The sequence below is a fragment of the Chlamydotis macqueenii genome, chromosome 8, assembly GCF_036417535.1.
Source record: "Chlamydotis macqueenii isolate bChlMac1 chromosome 8, bChlMac1.mat, whole genome shotgun sequence".
Taxonomy (NCBI): Eukaryota; Metazoa; Chordata; class Aves; order Otidiformes; family Otididae; genus Chlamydotis; species Chlamydotis macqueenii.
In genome coordinates, this window is record NC_141563.1 from 35,199,797 (window position 1) to 35,222,975 (window position 23,179).

Here is a 23,179-nt window from a genome sequence, read left to right on the forward strand (position 1 = left end):
AGCTGTTTCTTTTGTTGCACGCTGACTCTTGTGCCGTTTTATAATGTGCTCTTCCCACCAACATATACATCACACTTGATACTGTTTTATATTCTTTGCTCATATGCAGCTTACCTGTGAACAATGTAATAATCTGTGAGTGAATGCATCTAAATGCGTACGTTTACTCGCATGGCTCCGTCTGGTACAGCATACGCAGAGATGATGGAAGAGCAGCATTAGCACAGTGAAGAATGAGTTGCTATACTTGGCAGCACAGAGTATCTGAAGGAGATTAATGATCTTGCCTGCAGCTCCTGTGTTACTTTCCCCAGCTATTGAAAATTAAACGTCATGTACAACAACTCACTCACCATTACTTAATTGCATGTGGAAAATGTGTCTGGTTTGGAAGCTCCAGAGGCAGAACCATAACTTAGAAACCAAAACCCAGGGCTGGGTTTAGCGCTGTCAGGCAGCACAGTGAGCGTGGCCTTCTTGCAACCAGCCCTCTGCGGAGCTGCAAGAAAGGCTGCGTGTTAGCTCAAGCTGCCCATAGATTGGAAATCCTCGGTGCATATTTTGTGTCATGTTTAAGACATAAAGGCCATGTGATTTCTTAGTCATATTTCCCCTTTTCAACTTGTCTGTATAGAAGTGGATTTCAAGGCAAAAAGTTGTCTTAATTATGATAATTACTAGATAATGGAAATACCATTGGATAAATTATGTCTCTAGAGCTTTTTTTTAAAAAAAAATTCCATTTCTAAATGCTGCTGCTGAGGTTATAAACTTACGTCTTCACGCTTCCCAAGAGCACGCATCTTGTCACTGCTCTCGGCCTTGCATTAGAGTACGCTGACAACTGATGGGTCTATTCACTTGACCTGAGCGACTGTTCGAGCAGGAATGAAAAGAAATTCTCCCACTGAGAGAGCATCGTTAGTAACTACAGCACTGGCTCTAACACAGAGAGAAAACTAATGTCATCTTTTTTTTTTATGTATGGTCAACTTCTCATAGTAAGAGGGGTGTTTCAATATCAGCAAAGCCAAATCAGATTGTCTTAAAGGTGAACGTTAAGGAGAAACAAGAATAATTTTCTTTTCTCTTGGAAAAAATACTCCATGAGCCCATTCTGTCTTGGTGCTTCCAGTTTATACACCGTAGACCACAAAACCAGTGGATGTGATTGACTGAAAACATGAACCAAAAGACTGCCGGCAGAGAAATCTTCTCTGTGGTGCAGTTCAGTAGGAAAAGTTTTTGCTTGCTTTATCAACTGATTTCAAAATTATAATATAAAATGGAGGCATTGAAATGGGACTACTTAATGCATTGTGGTGCCGGCTGCAGTAAATACGAGCAGCAACAGGCATCTTGAATCTCCATCCATCTCTCGTTCCTGCGTGTGCAATAGCTTTTCCAGCTGAGAGCAAAGCGCTGAGCGTAGCAGGCTCAGCTCTCCTGGTAGGTTTGCTGCTTGGCTGATTTCAGATGTGTTCCTCTGGGCTCTAATGATGCGGAAAGAGCAGGATACCGTTACATTTGTTAGGCTTTGAAAATGAGGAGCAGCCACTTGCAATACTGGCTTGAAATGCTGCTTTCTTCCTCCTGAACGCTGTTAAATGGGCAACTTCTTTTAAAGGTAGAAGGTCCGTAGCATAACGTAGCCAAAACACTTCATGAAGCACGCAGTAAGAAGAGGCCACAGCTCACCGTAGCAAAATAACGGGTGCCGCAGGAGTTACGAGAGAAATGAGTTTGGTCTTCATGTGCATGAAGATCTAAATATCCTAATTTTGCCAGTGAAAGGCCCGAGTAGGTTATAGTTTTCCAGAAATGTGTCATTCTGGAGCCTAAAAAGTTCTCGCATGCCTGACTGAGCTGACCTAGGACATAAAAGCAAAACTGGTGGGACTCTTGGACTGTTACTGCAAAATGCCCTCTGATATCCTGAGGCCTTATTTTCCTCAGCAGGAGGACGCTTGGCGATAAGCGTGCTGCTTTTCACTTTGAAGGAGGAAACAGCATCAAGGTTTTCCTATTTCTGATGTTTTGGTTCATGTGCAGGGCAGGGGGATGTTTCCATAAACTCTTTAATAAGTTACGAAAGAAGACCAGAAATTCCTGGGCACAGAAAAGGCTTTCTGTGAGAACTGAAATAACTGTCATTAAAAATAACGTGGATTTTATTGCACGCACATTTAATTTTTCTAGGAAAAAGCCTTTTTGACGTTTTACTAAAATCCTAGCTCGCCGTCTGTGCTATAAAAATCTGTCCACACTTTCCCTATACCCAGGTAGTGTTACGCTTGCATTCCCACCCTTTCCTGCAGATTTTGCGGATGAGACACAGTGCAGCAAGGGCTGTGAGAATCACAGACGTCCCCTTATATTTGCAGGCTTCTCACTCTGGTTTATAAGCATCTTTTCCTCAATTAAGTTGACGATGATTATTTAAAACAGTTGATTTTGGCCAGATTCCAAAAATATAGGTCTTAACACAGCACTGTTTCCCAGTGGTCTCATTAATTACATGAGCTTGTAATAGCATCTAAAAGATTTGCAGTTATAGTGTCACTTTACTTTTTTTTTTTTTTTTAGATTCAGTGCATCTTGTGCTTTGTAGCCTTCTGCGGTAGCAAATTTGAAGGCATTTAACCTGCTCACCACTTTAACAAACAAACAAACCAATTGCCCAAGCGGGGCGAGATGTTCCTGAGATGAAACGGCTCGGTCCCAGTGCTTCCTTTGATTACCGCCCAGTCGTGTTTTATCTGACCTCAAAGTCTTACAGCTGCTGCATTAACTTCCAAGCTGCTGTGGCAAATTCAGGTTGTCTTTTTGATTTCTGAATATCAGAAATAAATAATAATTTGACTGCAGCTTTCCACGGCATATAAAGGAGTCTTGCTGTGGAAGTCAGTGGCAGTAGGGCATGTAAAGGTCTTAGTTGCCTTTTAGAATTCTTCATCTGAGTCTCCAACAACCGGAATTAGCCAGTGGTAATCATGGAAATGGACTTGCTTCTTGTAGGACTTTCTGTGTCCTGATTCCCAAAATAGAATAGATTTTGTATTCACTGTGGTTTTTCTTCATGCGTTGTAAGTCCATCCTTTTAAGATGCATTATCCAACAACATAATTAGATTTACATCTGTAGTAGGAAATCCAGTTTATGTCGGAATGCTCTTTTACAGTGAGAATTTTATGATTCAGCAAATTCGGTGTTTTTTCCATGCTCAGTTAACTGCCTTTAATCTGTTTTGGTGCTTCAGTGCTGGTATAATAAGCAAATCAAATAGAGTTTGAATGCTTGAATCAAAGTGAATGCCACTGATTTCAAACTATCATCCCATTGTGTTCAGTTCTGTGAGTAGTTCTTTGGTATATCTTTATTCTTTAAAAGAAAATTGTCTTGTGCTGTGATGAAATGTGAGAAGTGCTTTAAGAATAAGGTACAGTAGGATTTTGCCTATTTAAATCCCATCTGTTAGCTCTCCAGAGTCGTCCTCCCACACTGCAGTCATTCGTTCCATTATTGCTTTCTGATGATGGGATTCTAGCTTCTAGGTGAAGCCCACAAGTCTGTCACCTAACCCCTCCTTCCGTTTGTAGGTGTAATGGTAAAGGCTAATCTCTTGCCATTTATGATGACATGCCGAGGAGAGAGGTCGTTACGTTCCAAGGACGGGTAAAGCGAGGGCAATGGCCGGGTCGGCCAGTTTTGGGTGCTGTTTTAGCACTCTCCGTTGCTGTAACTCCATCACCGAGTCTTTGCTCTTTGTTTAGAGCCTCTCTAAGTAGTTGTGTGTTGTATGCCAGAGTCGAAAATACTGTCATGCTTTAGAAATTATTTTTGCTTTAAGCTTGTTCTAACTTACATAATTGGTCGTATTTTAATAGCATAAACTCTGTTTTCACTTGCTTTGATTGTTTAGGTTCTTTCATGTGGGAAAGCTTTAAAAATGAACTTTTGCCAGAAACTGTGTGCACAAGTTTGAACTTTTCCTGTTTTCTGCAGACCTGTTTCCTCCTTGCTGTCATACACATGTGGGAACAAGTGCACAGTTGAGGAAGTTAAGTAATTTGGCCTCTTTCAAACCTTTGATGACCTAAGCTGCAGTTTATATGAACATTAGTTGTTCATTTAAAATACCTGCATGCATTTGGCTCTCACATAGTTAGGAGTGGATGGAGGGGAAATGGAGAACAAGACTGTTTTTGCTGTTAGCAGGAGAGATTTTCCAAGAAGATGCATGCCTTGTCAGTGTGCAGCTTTCCTGCAACTCCTGTTTTCCAAAGGAAAACAAAGATGAGAAAATATGAGATCCTGACCTGTTTGTTTGTTTTGTTTTTTTTTTTTTAACAAATAGGATGAGGTTTTCAACAATCTGCAGGACTTTATGCCCTGGTGTCACAACCAGTGGGAGTCCCAAGGGTTACTGAGCAGGCATTGTTCATTCACTTGCTCTCCGGGTCTGTTCCAACTAAGTTGTAATGCAACTGCATTGCATGACAGTGAGATTATACCGTCACAAACCTGAGAGTCATAAGAGTAAGTAAAAAGGAAAACAGAAAATGTCCTCAAAGCAAAGCAGGGAACCTGAATTGAAGAATTACAGGTCTGAGGTTGATGAGCAAATGGGAAAAAAAAAAAGAAAACCCAACCCTGAATTTGGCTTAGGCTCTGGCTTCTGGTTATCGTCTTTAGAAAGATAACTTTCTGAATGCTTCATAGACCGTTCCAGCTGTGTGTGACGTTCCTCCGCAGTGCCAGAGACAGCTTTCTGATAAGTGCAGCGCAGCGTTGCAGGGCAGCTTAGCCAAAGCCTTACAGCACACAACTTCAGCTTCCCTTCAGGCTTGCTTTCTGCGGCGTGGAATGAGTAATCCCTTCAGATTTATATTTGCATATTGCTCTCTTATGGGTCTTTTGGTGCCAAGTGTTTATGGTAGTTAATTATTAGTCAATAATAACTGCATTTATCTTTGCTTAAGCTGCACATTACCCCTTCATCAGAGGTGCAGTTGTTAGATGGAGTGAAACATCAGTTCTCCTCTTTGCTCTGGGAGAAAGGATGGGGAATGTCCAGGGGTCATGTTTGGGCTAGAACGGAAGTAAAATTGATAAAGTATGGCAAGCTAATAAAATACATCTGAAAGAGTATGAGCTTTTCTAAAGTTTAAAAAGTCTTTGCCACTTACATGTTGCTTTGGTCTTGCTTCCTGCGACCCTTTGCAATGAGGGTCCAGGCAGGCCTAGGGTCTCGTTTTTGCTCCAAAACTCATCCTGAGAGGTTAGAAGCAATAAAAGTATTTGTGGGATGAGTGATGAATTCCTTCCCTGTTCAGTTTATATGTAGCCGATGAAATATAAACAGCTCTCTGGTGCGCGAGCGCAGCGAGGAGGTGGGCTGCTGTCCCAGTGTCTTGTACAAACCAGTATGAGAGCTGGAACCAGAGCGGTAGATGTTTATCATTTCTGCAGATAACGGAGGGGGAGCGTCGGAGCCTCCTTGCTGTATGAATTGCATTGTACATGGGTTTGACCCTGCAACTACGAAGCTGCGTCTTGACTGCGAAGGGTTTAGACATCTTAACCTCGGGCAATATTGAGCGCGGGTAACTGAGAACAGCTTTCTCGGAGGTGGTTGTGTAGCAGCTATTGGCAAATACACCGAATGCTCGTTTGCAGTCGCACTAATTTGAATATGATGTTCAGACTTCTAAGCTGTCTGCTCCAGCATCAAAAGAAAATGATTGCTCCTTTTAGTTGTAAATAAATTCATGTTTTAGCTGAGGACACTTATGGAAGTGGAGAGCAGAAAGAGCAACTTATTATTAGATCTGTCACTTTAAAATATGTTCCCGCTTTGATTCTGCTTTGAAGCATTCTCCTTTGAAGCATCATTAAAGTATTTAAATATGTACAAGTCCTAGCAGGGGGAGATTACAAGTTGTGACACTTTGTAACTTTGTTTTTTAATTTTTTTTTTATTTTTTTCCAGAGACTTACCATAAGTAGGTTTTTCATTGCTTGGAATAAAAATGGCCATCCATTTAAAACTGTACAAAAATGTTTGCCCAGTGATTGGGAAAAAAAAAAACCATTGTGTGTGTACATATGAAGTACAGAAACTATTTGTATAATTAATTACACTCCACTTTATCATGCAGATCATGAAGCTTCTGTCTAGCAATTTTTAGAATTACATTTCTTACAAAAGTTTATATGTACTTTGTTATTTTCAAGTTTCCTCCTAATTGCAAGCTATGCAGCATGCATTGTAAGCTGCAGAAACGTTGTTGGTTTTCATGCTGTTTGTGCTTCGTATAAACTATTGTCAGAAAAATCTCTGCAGTCAAGTCAAAATTGGTGGGGCTTTTAAACACCTTACATTTGGGGATTTACTCTTACAGGTTAAAAAAGCAACATAATTAGATGGATGTCTCATGAAGATAAGAGGATGAAAAATGTCATTGCATAATATGCCTTCTGGGGTAAAATGCACTTGGAAATTGTGAAACACAAAATTCTTGGGCCTGATTCTGCGCATTCCTTAGATTTCTGTCTTGGCCGTGCGCGCACGTGTTTCTGCTTCACGGGCCGCTCTGGTTCTGGTCTTAGCGTGGTTTCTGACTCTTGGAAGGCTTTGAGCATGGCCAAGAGGAGAGGCTGGGAGCAAGCACAAAAATGAGCAGCAGAGAACCAGTGCCTTTGAATTGTGTGGCTGTCTGGTTGAAGATAAGTAAATGAATTCACCAACCTCTGCCTGCAGGATTTATCATTTCAAAAGCCTGTGACTGAATTTCCCGTACGCTGCTCTGCTGAGAGCAAGGCTGCGAGCAGCGTTGTCTGTCAGTGATCACAATGTGCTAGCGTCATGTGTTTAACTCTTGAGGGATAAAATGAGCCTTTTTTTTCCTTCCGGGCACTTCTATAAAATGTTTTTAAATGCACACTATTTTATTCCAGAAATTAAGGAGGACAAAATAGTGCTTCTGTTACGGTGACCTGGAAGGTAGATAAAACCAGAAATCAAACCCAGAAGACCTACTGCATCAGAAGTAATTTCCTTTCTTCTCAAGTTCTGTATCTGGAAAGCAGCAGTGTTACTGATTCCTCCTCTCTCTTGTTTTGATGAGTGGAGGCTCTGTGGTCGTGCTGTATCTTTAGCAAAATGGGGTTTGCATCATGTTACTGACTTCTGTTCACCCCCAAAATAAAGAGGTGCATCAATTTTTGAAGCAAAATTTGGAATCTTTTTTTTTCATTTGCCTCAGATTTGCCTTAAACAATATCACTAAAATCTTATTTTACTTGGTTCAGAGTTACAGAGGCCAAAAAGCCACAGAGCTAATTCCGCAAGCCAAATAATTTTAAATGGCAATTGAGGGAAAACATGAGAAGGCAAAATGCTGTTTAATTAAAAAAAAAAAAAAACCCAAAAAAAACCCCTGCTTTTGAAAATTCTAAAGTAATCAGATGTCAGCTTAGGAATGCATTTTAAAGAGGATAGCAGAAAAGATGCCATACGTAATAAGCATCTTTGAAAAATAATGGACTTTATGTGCAGAGGAAATCAATGTTCTTATGTTTTCCTCTCTTTATGTTTTCTAAAAGTTCTTCCAAGTTTTCACATTGAATCTTTTAGAAAAGACCACAGCAAATATGAAGAAAAATGAAAGAGCAATCTGTTGTAGTAAACCAGGTATTGTATTTCAGTAATGTGAATGTTAGACTATAAACAAGCAGTTAACAAACACAGACACTATTAGAAGAGGCTAACGAAGTATTAGCACATCTGTTGATGTGTAGGGACCATAAACTCCAACTGCATCCTCTGATAATCCACACAAAATTAGATTTCCAAAGAATGTGATGCCAGTATGTCCCAGATGAAACTACTGTGGTCCCAAGAAGGGATGGAAACTGTTTGCTAGCAAAGATCACAAGCAAAAATGAAGTGCTTTCCTAAGCTCTAACTTCTGGTAAGAAACAGTTCATTTTGATGGTAGTAAGGGTGTTCCCTTAATGGGCAAAACCAAGAGAAAAGCTTGACCGTTATGGTTTAGTGTGTAATATGTTGTTGGTTGTTTGCTTTACAGAAGTGAAGATGCAGTCAATCAGATGGCTGTTACTCCTTTCCCATTACCTTCCAGCTCGCACTCTTCTGTTGAGGTAAGGTTTGTGGGTTGTTTTTTTTTTTAATTAGGGATTGCTAAATTAGATAGATTAATCATAATTAGCAGTTCATTGCAAATTCAAGCACCTTGTTTAATTAAACCATGAATCAGCCTGGAGAAGAGAAGGCTCTGGGGAGACCTTACAGTGACCTTCCAGTACCTAAAGGGGGTTAAGAAAGATGGAGAGAGACTTTTGACAAGGGTGTGTAATGACAGGACAAGGGGTAATGGCTTGGAAGGTGGTGATCCTCCTGCAGAAGAGAAATGAGCATTTTTCAGGGGAAAGCTCCCATCTTCAAAGGTGCTTTTCCCCTAGAATACCCTCCCATCACCATCTCTAAAAGTTAAGTAGGGATGACCAACAACTAGGTAAAGGAGTAAAGGAGGGCACTGTGTACGTGGTTTGCATTGCAAGAGCCCTTGAGACAATTCCAGCCTGACTGAGAGCCCTGGTCCACCGCTTTGTCCCGTGCCCCAGCATCAGACTCTCATCCCTGCTTATTTTCTTCCTGGAGGAGTAGACGAGGGCTCCTTAAGTAGTGAGCTCTAGTATGCGGTGTTGTAGCATACAATCATCCAATGCAAAATCATCCTTTGTGTGGTAATCTTACCAATGTTTTTCTTCATTAAAGTTGCTAGCTCAGCCCCAGTGTAGGCTGATTGCTCTCTTGTGCACCATGAATCCCTGCAGTGTCACCGCATTGTTATCATTTTGACATCTCGAAATTACATAACTAAGTTTTCTAGACAAAGTACATGGTTAGCCTTGCTGTTGCTTTTTAATTCTATTTCTGTTTGAGCTAATAAAGCAAAAGATGTTTTATAATTCAATTGGGGTTTGGTCTTGCCTTGAATTGATAAATTCATGCGCATTGAACTCCTGGTATTTCAATAAATGTTACTGTAATCCCACGGCACGGGTCCATGCTAGGTAATGCTGGATGAATCTCCTGTTCGCACGCTTGCTATTGCTTTCCAGATTATGTTACCACTGATGACTACTTCCATACAGACGTAGTGCTGTGCAGTGCAAGAGCTGCTTGGGTTTTGTTTGGATCTGAGTCATTTTTGAACAGCGCTTTGGCTTTTCATTCCGTCCTCCATAGAATCAGCATCTTCTAGGTGCAGCTGGTGGATTGCAAGTTACTCTAGAATTTAGAGAGCCCAAGTTATTTTACTTTTGTTGACTCCTTAATACCTGCATCTGTTCCACGCTTTGTTTAATATTTGTGTCTTCAGGATGAACCAGGAGGATTTGTTCAGGCACATTCTGTGCTGTAGTCAAATGACTGCAATTAGACTCCACCAGCATGTGGGAACCAAAGTGCTCAGCCTCATGTGCGATGTTTGCCTTTAGAGGTAGATGCTTGTGGGTTGAGTTTCATGGACAAATGGCAAGCTCTTACTATTTACATTGTCTCTTTTATACCTAAATACAGGTTTTTACCTCTAGCTGGGATCTTTTCATTCCGTAAAATAAATGTAACCAAAAGATACTGTTGTTGTGTAGAAGTTTACATTGCTTTCCTTTGTCAACTGTTCCTGTCTTTAAATAAAGGAAAACAAAACTGTCTGTGCATTATATCTTGAAATGATATGTTCAAATATCGCAGAAATACCAAATAAACATTTAACATTGTACGTACACTGTACATGAAACTTGTCAGATTCCCATTACCTAGCCTGGCTAGTGTAACAGCATGTCAGGGTGCCATAGTTACCGTGGACTGCCGTGTTAATTTTCTCCATCTTAGCTCTTTCTCTTCATTAAGGTATTTTAATGTGGAAAATTATAAACAGTAAATATGCCTTAAAACAAGGTCTTGCTTCATTGCATGGAGTTGCAGGGCAGGTCAAGACTACACTGTGGTGCAACACTGTGGACAAGCCACCAGAAGCGAAGTATTATATATTAATTACTGTAAAATATCTGTTTTCAAAAAGTTTCATTTATCAAAAAGGCACAGAACAAGACATTTTGTTGCACTACTGAACAGAGTGAACCTTCATATGAGTGCTGATGTACTTTACCTGCTCAAGTGGTGGTCGAGACATTTGCGTAATTCTCAGTGTGCACTTAAATTTATGTCTAATGAAAATTCAGAAATAATTTTACTTCTAGGACTGAAGATCTTGAAATTTGATTTGTTGCACACAATCCGTTTTGCTTTGCAAGAGAAAACAGCTCCAAATTTAGATCAAATGCTTAAGTATATTGAAACTATTTTGAAATAAAGTAAATAAAAATAACAGATAAAAAAAAAAATCTTTTCAGATTCAGGACCTGGATGGTTTAAGAAGGAGAAGGATAATTAACATGTTAAACTTTACATGTAACCAAGTTAGTGATAATCTAAAATTTAAATTATAACTTCAAGTTTTTATGAAAAGATGCCATTTCTTGGCTATCTTTAATTGTCAGTATGGGAAGGAAGGAATTTTTTGTTGGGAAACCTCTACAGAAAAACTTGATGCAGGAGAAAGTTCTGGAGCACATCTTCATGAAAATACTTATGCCTTTTGGGCCATTCCCTTCATTTGCTGGTTCTCCAGGAGTAGTCATTTGATGTCATTTGCAGTATTCTCACGGAATGTGCAGAAGTACCTGAATCCTGAGGCTACATTTGCACTTCAGGTTGAGGATTGTGTTCCAGTGCTGGTTTAAGCCCACTGAGCTTGGTAGCCATGAGCTCTAACCAGAAGAGCTTTGGCTTTAGCAGTTTCTTCCATGCTGCACCAAACCATTCAAGCTGCATCAAGTCATCTGTGCTTCCTTTAACGTGTTGAGCATGCGTAAGACTCTCCCTCCTGACAGAAGTGTGGAGGAGGCCTCTTAATATGAACTCAGCAGTTTCCACAGTTGATAGGGATTAGTCTGGCCTTGAAAGCTGACAGACATCTGCACCTAGGTGCTAGGATAGGACTACCTCGTGCTCCTTCCAGCCGGCCAAGTGGAGACCAAGGTCTGTCTTTCAAAATTTGTATTGCTTGTTTGTCTCCTGACATTAGGATGCTTTAATTCTGCATCTTTTTACTTTTTCATGCTGCTACTTGTTTAGAAAAACAAAAGAAAAGGTAAAATTGTCTAATTTTTTTCTTTAGCTATTATGGGGGATCATAGCTCTGTTTAAAAACTGTCATCAATCCTTCCTACCAGGATCATGGAGGCACTGAACCTGCAGGCAGCGAGGAAGACCCAAGTTTGGAAGTTGTCATGAAAAGCTTGACTGATGAGGAATCCAACAAAGCTGTAAGTCACTTAAAATAGTAAATGATGATCAGAGCTTAGAAAATACAGGCTCATTCCCTTGATTTGTTTTCCCTCTGCCTTTGTGTTGGAGTATTACAGCACACTTTTGTCAAATAATATCCAGTCCATGTAAGAGCAGAATCAAGCTTTTAATTTTCATGAACTAAGCAGTCAGTATAATTTGTTAAAATATTGAGATAAGAGATTTTATGTAGCATTTTGGCCTTCTCTTGGGTTGTTTCTCAGTGAGGGGATTGAATTTCCACTCTTACCATCCATGTGTGACAAAATTCAGAAAAAAGAGTGGTCTGTAAATCATATTCTTATTCATAGCTTCATAAATTCTAAGGCCAAAATGTCTATTATCGTAATCTAGTCTTGCCTCCTGAACAACATAGCTATAGAGTTACTCTCAGTACTTTCTATATCAAGCCCATAACTTATGGTTTAATGCGGTACTGTCAGTGTGCACTGTAATAAATACTGAACTTCTCAGTGATAGAGATGGAGGGTTTTGTTGTTTAGTATGTCAGGATTGCACATTATCTGAAATCCGGAAGTCCTGCAGGGTGCAGCTCTATTCTCTTTCTTTGGACTCTCTGTAAAAGTTTAAAATGGAGAAGTACTAAACATGCTGAAGAGTAACTAACCTAGAGGTACATAAAATTCGCTGAGATAGTCTTTTTGTGCTACAGCCTACTCTTTTTTTCAAGGAGTGCATTGGCTGAGACCTGCTGTGCATGCACAATTTGTGTGCTGTCCACAGCAAAGGAAACCTGACATTTCAGGATTCTTTTTTTCCTTAGATGTCTTCTTCCTGCTCCATCATGTCTTTTGCAAAGAGTGTCCTGGATTTTGCAAGTACAAATTGAATATCCATAATGTTCTGTAGCTAGTAAGTATTTAATTGTCAGGTCTATGAACTCCAAGAGTTAGGAAGTGTTACGTGCCATTCAAGCATCAGAATTAACCACCCATGTAAAATGCATTGGTTTGTGTTCCTAATGGATTAAAAAAATGCTGGATTATTTATATTTGGTAGCCTTGTGCAGAATCCTCTGTTGAAGCACTGGAATCTAAATGAATCAGAGTTTTATTGTATGTACTTACAGGTGTAGTTCACCTGGTTTTATTGCTGTTCTTGCTCAACTTGGTGAGAAACTTTTGAGGGATTACAAGGTAATAAGAAAAATTGCTTAAAGATTGAAGTGGATAAAAATATATAAAATGTATTGTAGAAAAATGAACTCTTGCTGTAGGATATTGTGCTGTGCAGCTTTTTGAAAGGCAGTAGAGGAGGTACGAATTTAATGGGGGAAAAAAAACTGCAGCAATCCAAGATAGGTGCAGAAGGAAGATGATGCTGGAACAACAGGTAACCCAGAATATATGGACAGCTTCTTTTCAAACATAAAGCAAGAAAGAAGGGAACTGTGGAGCCAAAGGGTAGATGTTACACTATTTTAGACGGAAAAATAAAAAAAAGGAAAATATAAAGCATCAGCAGTTAAGAGCTGTCCAGAACAGGGCAATGGCAGACAGGTAGGAGAAAACAAAGTCATGGATTTGTTAAGAGTCTGTAAGCGAGGAGAACATCAGGATAGTACAGTGGGAATTGACAGTGGGTATGAACAGTGGGAATGAACAACTGTCTCATCTTTCCATAGAAATTATTCGTGTAACCGCAACTGGCTGCTACAATTTGCTTTTTATCTTTGGAGTTCCAAACACTTGATCCAGCAGGCTGGTATTATTATCCCTGCTGCGGCATGGAGGGGCAGCGACCTGTCCCGGTCACGGGCAAGACCAGAAGGCAGTGAGTGTGTCACTTTTCTTGCTGCTGCATTGCCCTGCCTTCATTCAACAGATATCTGCTTAGAGGTAACTTACTGATTTTTCCATTAGATGGACAGATACTGAAAAGTGAAGGGCTAGGAGGTGGATTTAGAAAAGTATTCGAATGCCTATAGATCCAACTGCCTATTCCATGATGCCTTCAGTCAGGCCAGCACTTGGTTTGCAGGCATAAATGGATATAAAATAGTGGAGAAAGCCAGTTTCATAATTTCAGGTATTTCTTTCAGTCAGGCTTTTAAAATTGCATGGCAAGTATTTGTAAGAAGTTTATCTTATTTTTGCAAATGCTGATGGTTGTGATCAGTCCCTTCTGACCAGAAGGAAATTAGTTCATGGCCATACTGGCATTAAGACTTTGACACTGCAGTGCAGCACAAGACAGCTTGTTATTTTGAGGAAACAAGATTTCTTTTGCAGTCTTTTAGTGACTGTTGAGGCAAAAAAAAAAACAGTGCCTTGTTTTTCTTAGCATCATGGTTGCTACCACAGCCCAGTGTTACTTCACCGTTGTTATTTAATTCCTCTATCATGTCACGAGAAATCAGGAATGCAGAAGTCAACAAGTAAGATCGAGTTCGCTGAGTAAATAAAAAGTATGTGCTTATCAGCAGAGATCTTCCAGAATATGTACAGCTCAAAGCATGGGCAGGATGTCTCACCAAGTGACAGCTATAATTGAAAAAAAATAAATTCAAATCATTCTCTGTTCATTTGTTGCTGATAAATTTGTCAGTCTCTCCCAAGATACTTTTTGTTGTCACTTCATCATTTTAAAAAGTATAAAGTTATATAATGGACATCATTGGAGACTTGGATGATAAGAGGGAGGAAAGAAAACAACTTTATTTCTGAACTGGAGCCAGTGGAAGTGTGAGGCAAAGTCTGCATGCTCATTAGCTGAGATTTGAGGTGGCCTGAGAGAAGGTCGTGGTTTTCTGAGGACTGTTGCTATCTTGCTTTCTATAAGGTGTCATTGGAAAGGAATTGATATACGGGGCTTTGAGATGCTCTCCAAACTTTAAACTTTACAAAGGTGAAAATGGCTTCAGCAGCTGTTGTGTGTGCTCTGAAGCACCTTGCATCCTTAGAGTCCTGGCAGAGCACGTACGTAATTCAGTGTCCTGTAGGTGGGATAATTAAACTGGTGTTGGGTATGTCAGACTGGATTCATGTTCCTTAAAAGAATTGAACTTGGAACAATAATCTGTCTTTACCACAAACAGAAAACATGTCCTTGAAACATTGGCAAAGAGAAGAGGCTTCGTAAAAATGCTTTTGGATGCATTTGAGGGAATTGAATTAGATTAAACCGGTCAGGTTGCAGGCTTATAACAAATGTTGAGTGTACAGTTCAGTGCTTGAGGGGCTGGAAATCTTTTTATTTTGTCCAAGTACCTCTAGCATAGTCTGAGTTAAATGGAGAAGGTTAGAGGTTTAAAGGTGATGTTTGGTGCTTACTTGATGTGCAAGATGAAGCTTCAGATTTTAGTCACATATCGGAATGAAAAAGGGAATTACGAAATATTTTTTTCATTGCTCATTCAAACAATCTCTCATAAAATGACAAAGCCGTCTTCCCATTCCTTCCCTGACACCTCTGATAATACAATGAGATCACCACTTTATCTTTTTTTCTTGTTATCCATTTGGATAATAGTTACAGCAAGCTTGGCGAAAAATGCAGGAAGGAAAAAAGCCTGTGGAGCTTGGCATGATTTAACATCATAAAACTTAAGGCCAGTATTTTTAAGCTTCGTTACCTAACATTTGATTTATGTATTTTTTTTAATGTATGAATTGTCATCTTAATTAGACATTCTTTTGAGATGCAGAATAACTTTGTTGTCTTTTGAAGTTGGTACTCAGCTTTTCCGAAAACTAGGTTGTTTGTCAGGCTTTTTAACGTCCGCTAAGGTAACTAATCCTCTCACCAAAGTGGCCTAAGTTTGGCCAAGAGCTAACAAAGGGAGGACACTGTGACTGTCTGGAAGCAGTTGTAGAAGTAGGAGAGAGAAAATTTTTTTTAGTGGATTGCAAGGATTTGGAAGGTAAGTTTGAGACATTTATAATGAAGCTGGATTAAGCAGTTACTTTATTTGGCAGCAGCTGAAGAGGACTACTGGCAAAGGGAGGGGGAAGGAGAGAACAGATGACACTGAACCCCTCCCTGCTGTAGGCACCGAAGGGTCTCAGCTACCTGTGTGCTAGAGGTTTGGCAGAAAAATACCTGCACGTTTCCACACAGCAGGGGAACTGCTGTCCCAGTCACCCCAGAAGATGCACTTCCTTCTTTTTCAGAGTTTCTTCTTGCTCAGGAACATGAGTGTTAGTCTCCCAAAATCTCCTTTCCTTACATTGTATGCCTTCAAAGCTGTTCAGTGTGGTTTTAGTAATTCCCTATATTCCCTGTATTCATATGATTTTTTCCACTTCTGAGTTCTAGATTTCAGCTTTGTGTTGTGCTACAGGTGTACTTGTATGATAAAATATCACTGTTTGCCTAGAATCATCGTTTTGAGTTTTGCAGGATGATTTATTTAAGCTACAGTGACATTTTCAATACACCTCACTTTTTTTTTTTTTTACTTTTTAGGATGTGAAATATAAAGCTGACAAACCAGTGCTGGTGGATCAGCAGGAAGCGGAGGAGCAGCTCCCAGAAAATGTACGTGTGGTTATGTTAACCGATAAGGGGGCTTGATCTGGTTGAAGATTGAGTGATTTGTGGGGAGGAGGAGGTAACTGAGGAGACATTTAAATCATTTTCTGGGGTAGAAACTTAAAAAATTACTTGTTTCTCTTTAATTATGTGGAAATAGTTACACAGGCTAGTGTAAAGGATGTTCTTTGCTGTTTAAAGAAAAAAAAAAAAAAACAACCCGCATTATTTGGTATGAGGGGCACAACTGAGAAAGGTGAATTCGTGTCCCTACTTCCTACATGAGCATTTCCAGAAGCACAGTTATCCAGTCATCCTGATTTTCCATTTATTTATGAAGAGAATGTTTTCAGTTCATCTGTGCTCACTGCTTGTTTTCCTTCTGTTGACTCAGTGGATTTCATAGGGCACAATAATCAACAGCTCGTGATGATGTCCACAATAACATGCCTTTCTGTGACTGATCTATATGGCTTCTGCTTTGCTTTTCTTTTAGGTCCTCAACCAGATCAAACAATCCAAAACTTCAACAAAAGTACCGGTCAACTTACAGGAGATACCCCTGGTGCCAGCACCTACTTACCTTTCTCCAGAGGCAGAAGTCACCAGCCGTAGTATGAACCAGTTATTTTTTCCACCAAAATAGTCTATATTTAGTACCCTAACCCAGGATGGATCTTTTCTTTTCTTTTTTTTTTCCCCAGATAATTTTTGCTGATATTTTTTTTCTTTGAACATCAAATGACCTACTTTAAGTTATTTTATTAGGTGTTTGTATTTTTCTCTCATTTTATAATATGTGAGAGCTTGAAGATGTCTTTGCTTGTTTTTCTTTACTTTTATGTACAAAGGTGGTGTTCCTCCTTTTAATTAGAATAAAAACAGAAGGAAAGGCAATCTGGGACATCCTGTCCATTCCACAGTGCTGGGACATGGCCTTATCTGTCCTGCATGGAATAATGCACCTTGCCATCGTGGTCTGGATTGTATTAGTTATAACCGAATTAAATGTCCTTACTCTGAACCTTTACTCCCAGAGCTCTGGAGTTGTTCTGACTTGGAAACTTCAGAAGCGACTCAGAGTAGCGGTTCAGTTTAGATTTGTAAAGGTGAATTAATTGCTCTTATACAATTCCTTTGGTTTTACTTTTCTCATTGAATGGTGTAACTTATTTCTTTACCTTTTCATGTTCTTAGGCATCTTTCCACCTCCGTTGCCTGTGGATCCAGCAACGTGCCCTATAGTTCCGGGGCAGGAGATGACTATAGAGATATCGAAGGGTCGGTCAGGCCTAGGACTCAGCATTGTCGGGGGGAAAGACACTCCACTGGTGAGCTGAACTAATATTTACTGTCTCTGTTAAAGAATAAGAGACAAAGACAAAGAAACTGTAGAAACCAATGATGCCATTAATCTGTAGTTGTTCTAATGAATTGTTCAGCATAGGGAGGAGAAACAAGCAACTGCAATCTCCGATAACAACTCCGATACTTTTACCTTGTATCAGACCAGTTGTTTTCTGTTCCTGTTTAAATTGAAAGGTTTGTGTTTCAGTAGTACTTTCTGGTATGGTCAGAGTTTACAAATATGTGTTCTTTTCTGACTCTTGTAAATTAAGAGTTTCAAGCAGGTAAGTTAGCAGGGTGATTGGACTAGAAATGAATGTCACAGAGGTAGAGCTGCTTCAGCAAGGTTAACACCTCTGTCCTGAGAGTGTGAGTGCTTAGTAGCTGTTTAAACAAACTGCGATTTATCCCCCTGCCAGCAAAAGCCCTTGCTGAACAGAGGTAAACCAAAGGTAGTCTTTTATTGTTTTCTGTGTCTTTTTGCTTAATCTTGCTCTTAGCTATGCTGGTTTTTTTTTTAAAAAAAATTGTCTTCAGCTAAATTAAAATGTATCAGTTGAAGTATAAACTCAGCGAGTTAGTTACACTAAACCCTTCTCTGCCTCTGCTGTTGCTGTTTCCATTCCACTTTCCGTTTAAGAGATGCTGTGTTACAGTATAACAGCGTGTCAGATCGTGGGTTTTTTAATGTCAAATGCAGTTCTTCCAGTAAACAGGTTTGCCGCAGAGGTGTCTTTACTGGGTTCTCCTGAATCCCCTGCCGCAAAGACACTTAAAACAATGAAGCTGCTCAGTTACATGTAGTTGTTCCCAACAATATCATGGTGGTGCATTATTCAGTAGTGAAGTGCTGTGAGTGTCAGCAGCTAGAGACAGTTGCGATGTAGTAATCCTTCTCCAGACCAAGAAAAAGGAAGGAAAAAAACCTGAAGAAGTTGAAAGGAAAAGGGAAGTTTTGTTTTGCAAAGTGTAGGCTGTATCTTTTACAGTATCGAAGCTGAAATTGGAAAAGGTTCAGCTTTTGGTCCCATTTATCCAAGTCTCCGATTATGCAGAGTTTGGATGAGTTGCTGTTTCACATGGACATAGAGCTGAGTTATGCTGAAGGCTTAAATCAGCCTGTATGGTTTTCACTCTGTCCAGCCGTGCGCTGTTTTGTACCCAGTCTCTTTTTTGTCAAGCTCCTCAGTGTTGAGTAAATTTAAATAAGAAGTTCAGTGCTAGTCATCCCTCTGCTTTTTTCATTTAACTGGAATTTGGAAATAATACATGGCAGTCTGTCAGACGCAATCTGGTACGTGTCTTTCATGAGATTTTAATATAAAAAAATGAAAATTATAAATATCTACTTGACAGAGCAGATGAGAAAAATGCAAAGGATTTTATTCTTTAAATTAAGTAAATGGTTTTGGTTAAGTATTATACTTCCATTAGTTTATTCATTAAAGTCTCGTCCTAGGAATTTATTTAAAAAAAAAAAATCTCTGCACTTGATTGCAGTAACTGAAACTCATGAAGGGAGGGAGGTCCGGCTTCCCCCATGTCTGATCCTCGTATTACAGGACTTAGCAAAAGGAGTCTCTGTTTCTCTTCATATTTCTGAATCTGCTCATTCAAAGCCATGCAATGCTGTTTCGTAGGAAACAAGTTGCTTTTGTGAGCCCACAGTCTGATCTGATCTGCAGAGGCTCTCTCTGGGATTCTCTATCACTTGCTTATCCGAAACGGATCCTGCAAACCGTTCCCCTCAAAGCCGGTACCCAGGGTTGTGTCCTTAGCTGGTGGGATCATCATCACTCTTTCTAGTTTGTACTGCTGAACTCCCCCAAATTATTTTGATGCCTTCCTTTCTGGTATAAAGGCAAAAGAAACCCCTTTTGTTAAAGAGTTGAAACGAAGTTCACATATCAAAATGAGGGGTAAAAGAAAATACTACTCAGGACTGTAAGAAAGTTTCTGTCTTTGTGGGTTTTGTGGACAAGAGAGGAAATATAACAAAATTCGGTATGTGGAACTGAGTGATGTATCTTGTCTGGCTCGCCATCATTTCTTCTTAACTTAGGGATATAGATGAACATCTTTTGTATTTTAAAAAAGACAAAATAAATTGACTTACAGCTTCACTGCTTCAGTATGTGTTACGCTTGTGTGCCGTAGAAGTTCATCACTTCTGGAGCTCTTGTGTGGCAGAAACTGAGAAAACAGACTCACTGTTATCTGCAGTGCAGATAAAATAAAGTGAAGCTATAATTGGCTTCAGCAGTCCAGATTTAGGGTTTTTTTTCTATTTTTGAAACAGGAAATTGTCAGATCAATAGTCAGATCAAAGTCAGAAAGAATGAGAATAGCACCATTCACAGATACCTCTGCAGGCATGAAGTGGGGATGCTGTCTTTTGTACTCTTGTAGCTCAGATGGCGCACACAGACGATGGAGGTGAGATGCTCTGATGTCCCTGCTCCTTGCAGGGAGGTTGGACTAGATGACCTCTAAAGGTCCCTTCCAACCCTAACCATTCTATGATTCTATGACTATGGAAATGTGCTCCGTCGAGGACAAGAGAAGGCATGGCAGAACAGGGGTGAATCTGCAGGAGCGGTGCTTGCGTGTGCCATAAAGAACTGCAGAGACTTTTTCTTTTACCTTTTTGTCCTCTGAGAAAACAAGACATGAAGACATGAGCACTCATTTCTTCCTCCGTTTTCTGCTGGGGTATCTGTGTTTTGTACCTGTGCGGGTGTGCAAGTGCCTACAAAATGATGAAGGACATCAACCCCAGTTCCTGGGATCTCAAAAATAATTTATTGGTACGGGGAATGGAGGGAGGCTGTGCATTGATAGAACTTGTCGAATCTAAGGGGACTATGACAAGAGTGTAAGGGCCTCATCTGTGTGGTATGAAAATGCACTTGATGTAAGAATGTTTAACTGGACGCTAGTGGTCAGCACTGGTGCACAACAGCAGCTCCTGTGTGATGGGAAAAGCTCACTTTGGAATATTTTGGGTCGTTCTTAAACACGTGATGTACAGTCCCAGCTTTTGGAATATTAAACCTGGCAGCCTGCTAAAGGGACGCGGTGCTTCAAAATGAAATACAGAGTGCAACTTTTCAGTCGTAACCTTAGGAATCTCATCAGAAATCACCAAGTAGAGACTTGAAAAATACAGCCTGTGAGCAGAGGTTAATTTGTTCAGGAGGCTGGAAGGTGATATCTTAACCCCTGAGAAATGTTTTTTGTTAAGAAGATGACTATCCTATTAAACTTGCAAAACCTTTCAGATTGCCTGTATTATAAGCAAGGCTGTGTGCTTAGAGAAGCAGGAGAGCATCAGCTGGAAAAGATGTGCTCGTAGCAAAGGCACGGGGAAAGGCGGCTTGCCCTTGAGAGTTGTCTTCATGTCATTAATCTTTAGACTGTTAGAGCCTTTAAGCAGTTCTATTTAATTTTATTCTAAGGGCTGATTTTTATTTTTATTTTCTTCTTCACTTTCATTTCACCTTCCCGTGTACCCCTGAGAGAACACAGCACATGGCCTCTGCTTTAAAGCAATTAAACTGCAGAGTGGAGCTGGCTGAAGTACAGGGCTTTCAGTTTGTGAGAAGAATTTTTTTTTTTTTTGGTTGTAGCCCAGTCAAACTTGTAAAAGTAACCTCAGAGTAGGAATTTAAAAAAAAAAAAAAAAAGTGTTTTCAGAAACATCCCCAAACGAGGTTTGAGGCTCTAACTCTGCTCCCCAGGACACCGTCCTGCCCTCTCGTCCCCCCGGTCTCGGAATTGTATATAAATGCTTGTTAGCTCCACCACTGCCAATAGCAGCCATAAACCTGACAGGGGTGTCATTGTCACTCGGCAGCTGCTGGTACTCCCCGGGCACCCAAACCGCTCCAGCCGCGGGATGCCCGGGATTCCTGAATGCGACAGAGCTGTTGGGGCACCGCCTGCGGTGCGGCTCTGAGAGCCACAGGCGCTGCCAACCCCGGCGCACTGGGCAGGACGCTTGTGCTTGGGCTGCCAACTCTGAGCCCGGACGAGCTGTGACTCTTAGTCAGAGGTGGAGTTCGGCTTTTAGACCTCGGCATTCGCGGCAGCAAGCCGGCGCTGGCGTGGCCGGCTGGCCCAGGGCTGTGCAGGCTGGGACCGTGCAGGTCCGGGATGAATAACTGGCCCTACGGGATACAGGACTGGCAGCGCTGGGTAGTCCAGTTGTTCACCATAAATTTAGGAAACATTCCTTGGTTATTCTGCTTTTGATTCATTGCATTCTGCATAAGGTGTTTCAAGTAATGGGCTTTTTCTTCTGAAACTGTTTTGCCAGAAAGTTTCTAGGAGGTTTTCTTCTTAAATTGTCTGAGAACAGAGCATCACGTAATTGTTTAAAAAAAAGATGTTCTGGTACTCCTCCAGATGGGATGAGGGGTTAAATCATCCAAACTCCATTATCACCCCAGAATGGGTGCTCGCTGCGATGTCTTGTCCGGTCAGCAACTTGCAATGAGCCGTTTTCTACCAAAGAGGATTGTCAATTTACGGAGATTTTATTCTTGGCGGTACATGGAAAAAGCATCGCTCTAAGATACAAACATTTTCTTAGTAGGTATGAGCATTGTTTTGCTTCCAGCGGAATAATTTAGTGATGGTTGAGTTGATTACTCATAGTTATTGACTCTGTATTTGCTGCCTGGGTGATTAAGACGCTCAGAGGTGCCGGAGGGGATTCAGTGGTTTCAAGGCTGGTGGAGGCTGGTCTAGGGATGTTCCCCCCAGGCAGAGTTAGAAAACCCTGGGAGAGGAGGAGAGCACAGAGACTCCGCTGGAGCTTAAAATCACAGTTAAGTACTGAACAGGCACCCAAGATATAAAAGGAAAAAAGACTGCAGGAGCAGTAACCTAGGGGCTCTTTGGAGGTGAACGTCGCATAGAAAGGAAGAAAAGGAGCGTACTTGATCCTGTGTCTTATATACTGGGTTGTCTCCTTTGAATTTGGTAAATGTTTTTCTTTTTTTTTTTTTTTTTTTTTTTTACTTTTGCTTTCAGCTGTCTTTAATAAAAAACATTTTTAAGGCAATTACCAAACTTTAAGGTACTCCATCTGTAAAACACAGCGTTCCAAAAAGCCAGGGAACTGCAACATTTAGCAGCGCTCCAAAAAGTAACAGAATGTGCCTGCGCTCCGCTAACGCTGGTTGGTGTGAGAGCAGGAACGCTGGCATCGGAGAGGAAAAAGCTTTCCTCGTCACCTCGGTTAGCCCAGAAGGCTTTCTGGCTTGCAGCAGAACAAGGGAGCTTCATGATGGTAGGGATGCAGTTTGACAGAAGAATATTTAAATTCATTCTGTCAGTCCAGGTGAGTCATAGCTTGTATGAGCCCCATCTGTTAAGGAAAGGCAAGGGAATAATCAAGAAAACTGTGACTTTAAATTGCAGCTGTTCAAGACCCTGTGTTTGCCCCTGGAGCTGTGAGGGCTAATTACCCTGCTAGGATCTCCACGCTGCCAAGAGCAGGCCGTTAATAATACCGAAGCCAAGTCTGATATCTCTGTTTTGTGCTGCGCTGCAGTCAGCAGTGGGGACCTACCTAAACACGAGGATTGATGTGACTTCTGCATTACTAAACAAACAGGTTATCCCCTGGTTGAGCTTGCTTCCCTCCCTCCCACCTCAGTTATATTTAGATTCAGGCAAAAATAACTTCATCAGGTGCAAAGAGGTCTGAGCAACTTTATAGACAGTCATCAAGTGCAGCTAAGACTAAAACTGTTATAGAGGAATATGCTTAACTTGTAACTACAAATGAAAAGCAAGATACTGGCCTCGGGAGGGTTTCGGCGATGTATTGGCTATAAGTGGTGTTGCCGTTAAGTCTGTCGCACAATGAGTGGAACAGTAGAATGA

At 40.6% G+C, this 23,179-nt stretch overlaps 1 protein-coding gene across 6 annotated transcripts in view; it reads left to right on the forward strand.

Annotated features, from left to right (window-relative positions):
* Positions 1-23,179, forward strand: part of PATJ (PATJ crumbs cell polarity complex component) — a 155,892-nt gene that overhangs the window by 102,628 nt on the left and 30,085 nt on the right. For all 6 annotated transcript variants that reach the window (XM_086753255.1, XM_086753256.1, XM_086753259.1 and 3 more), the window contains 5 exons: positions 8,094-8,166; positions 11,329-11,421; positions 15,872-15,943; positions 16,434-16,551; positions 17,135-17,268. In XM_086753255.1, the coding sequence (XP_086609381.1) occupies positions 8,094-8,166; positions 11,329-11,421; positions 15,872-15,943; positions 16,434-16,551; positions 17,135-17,268 (490 nt within the window). The remainder of the gene's footprint in view (positions 1-8,093; positions 8,167-11,328; positions 11,422-15,871; positions 15,944-16,433; positions 16,552-17,134; positions 17,269-23,179) is intronic.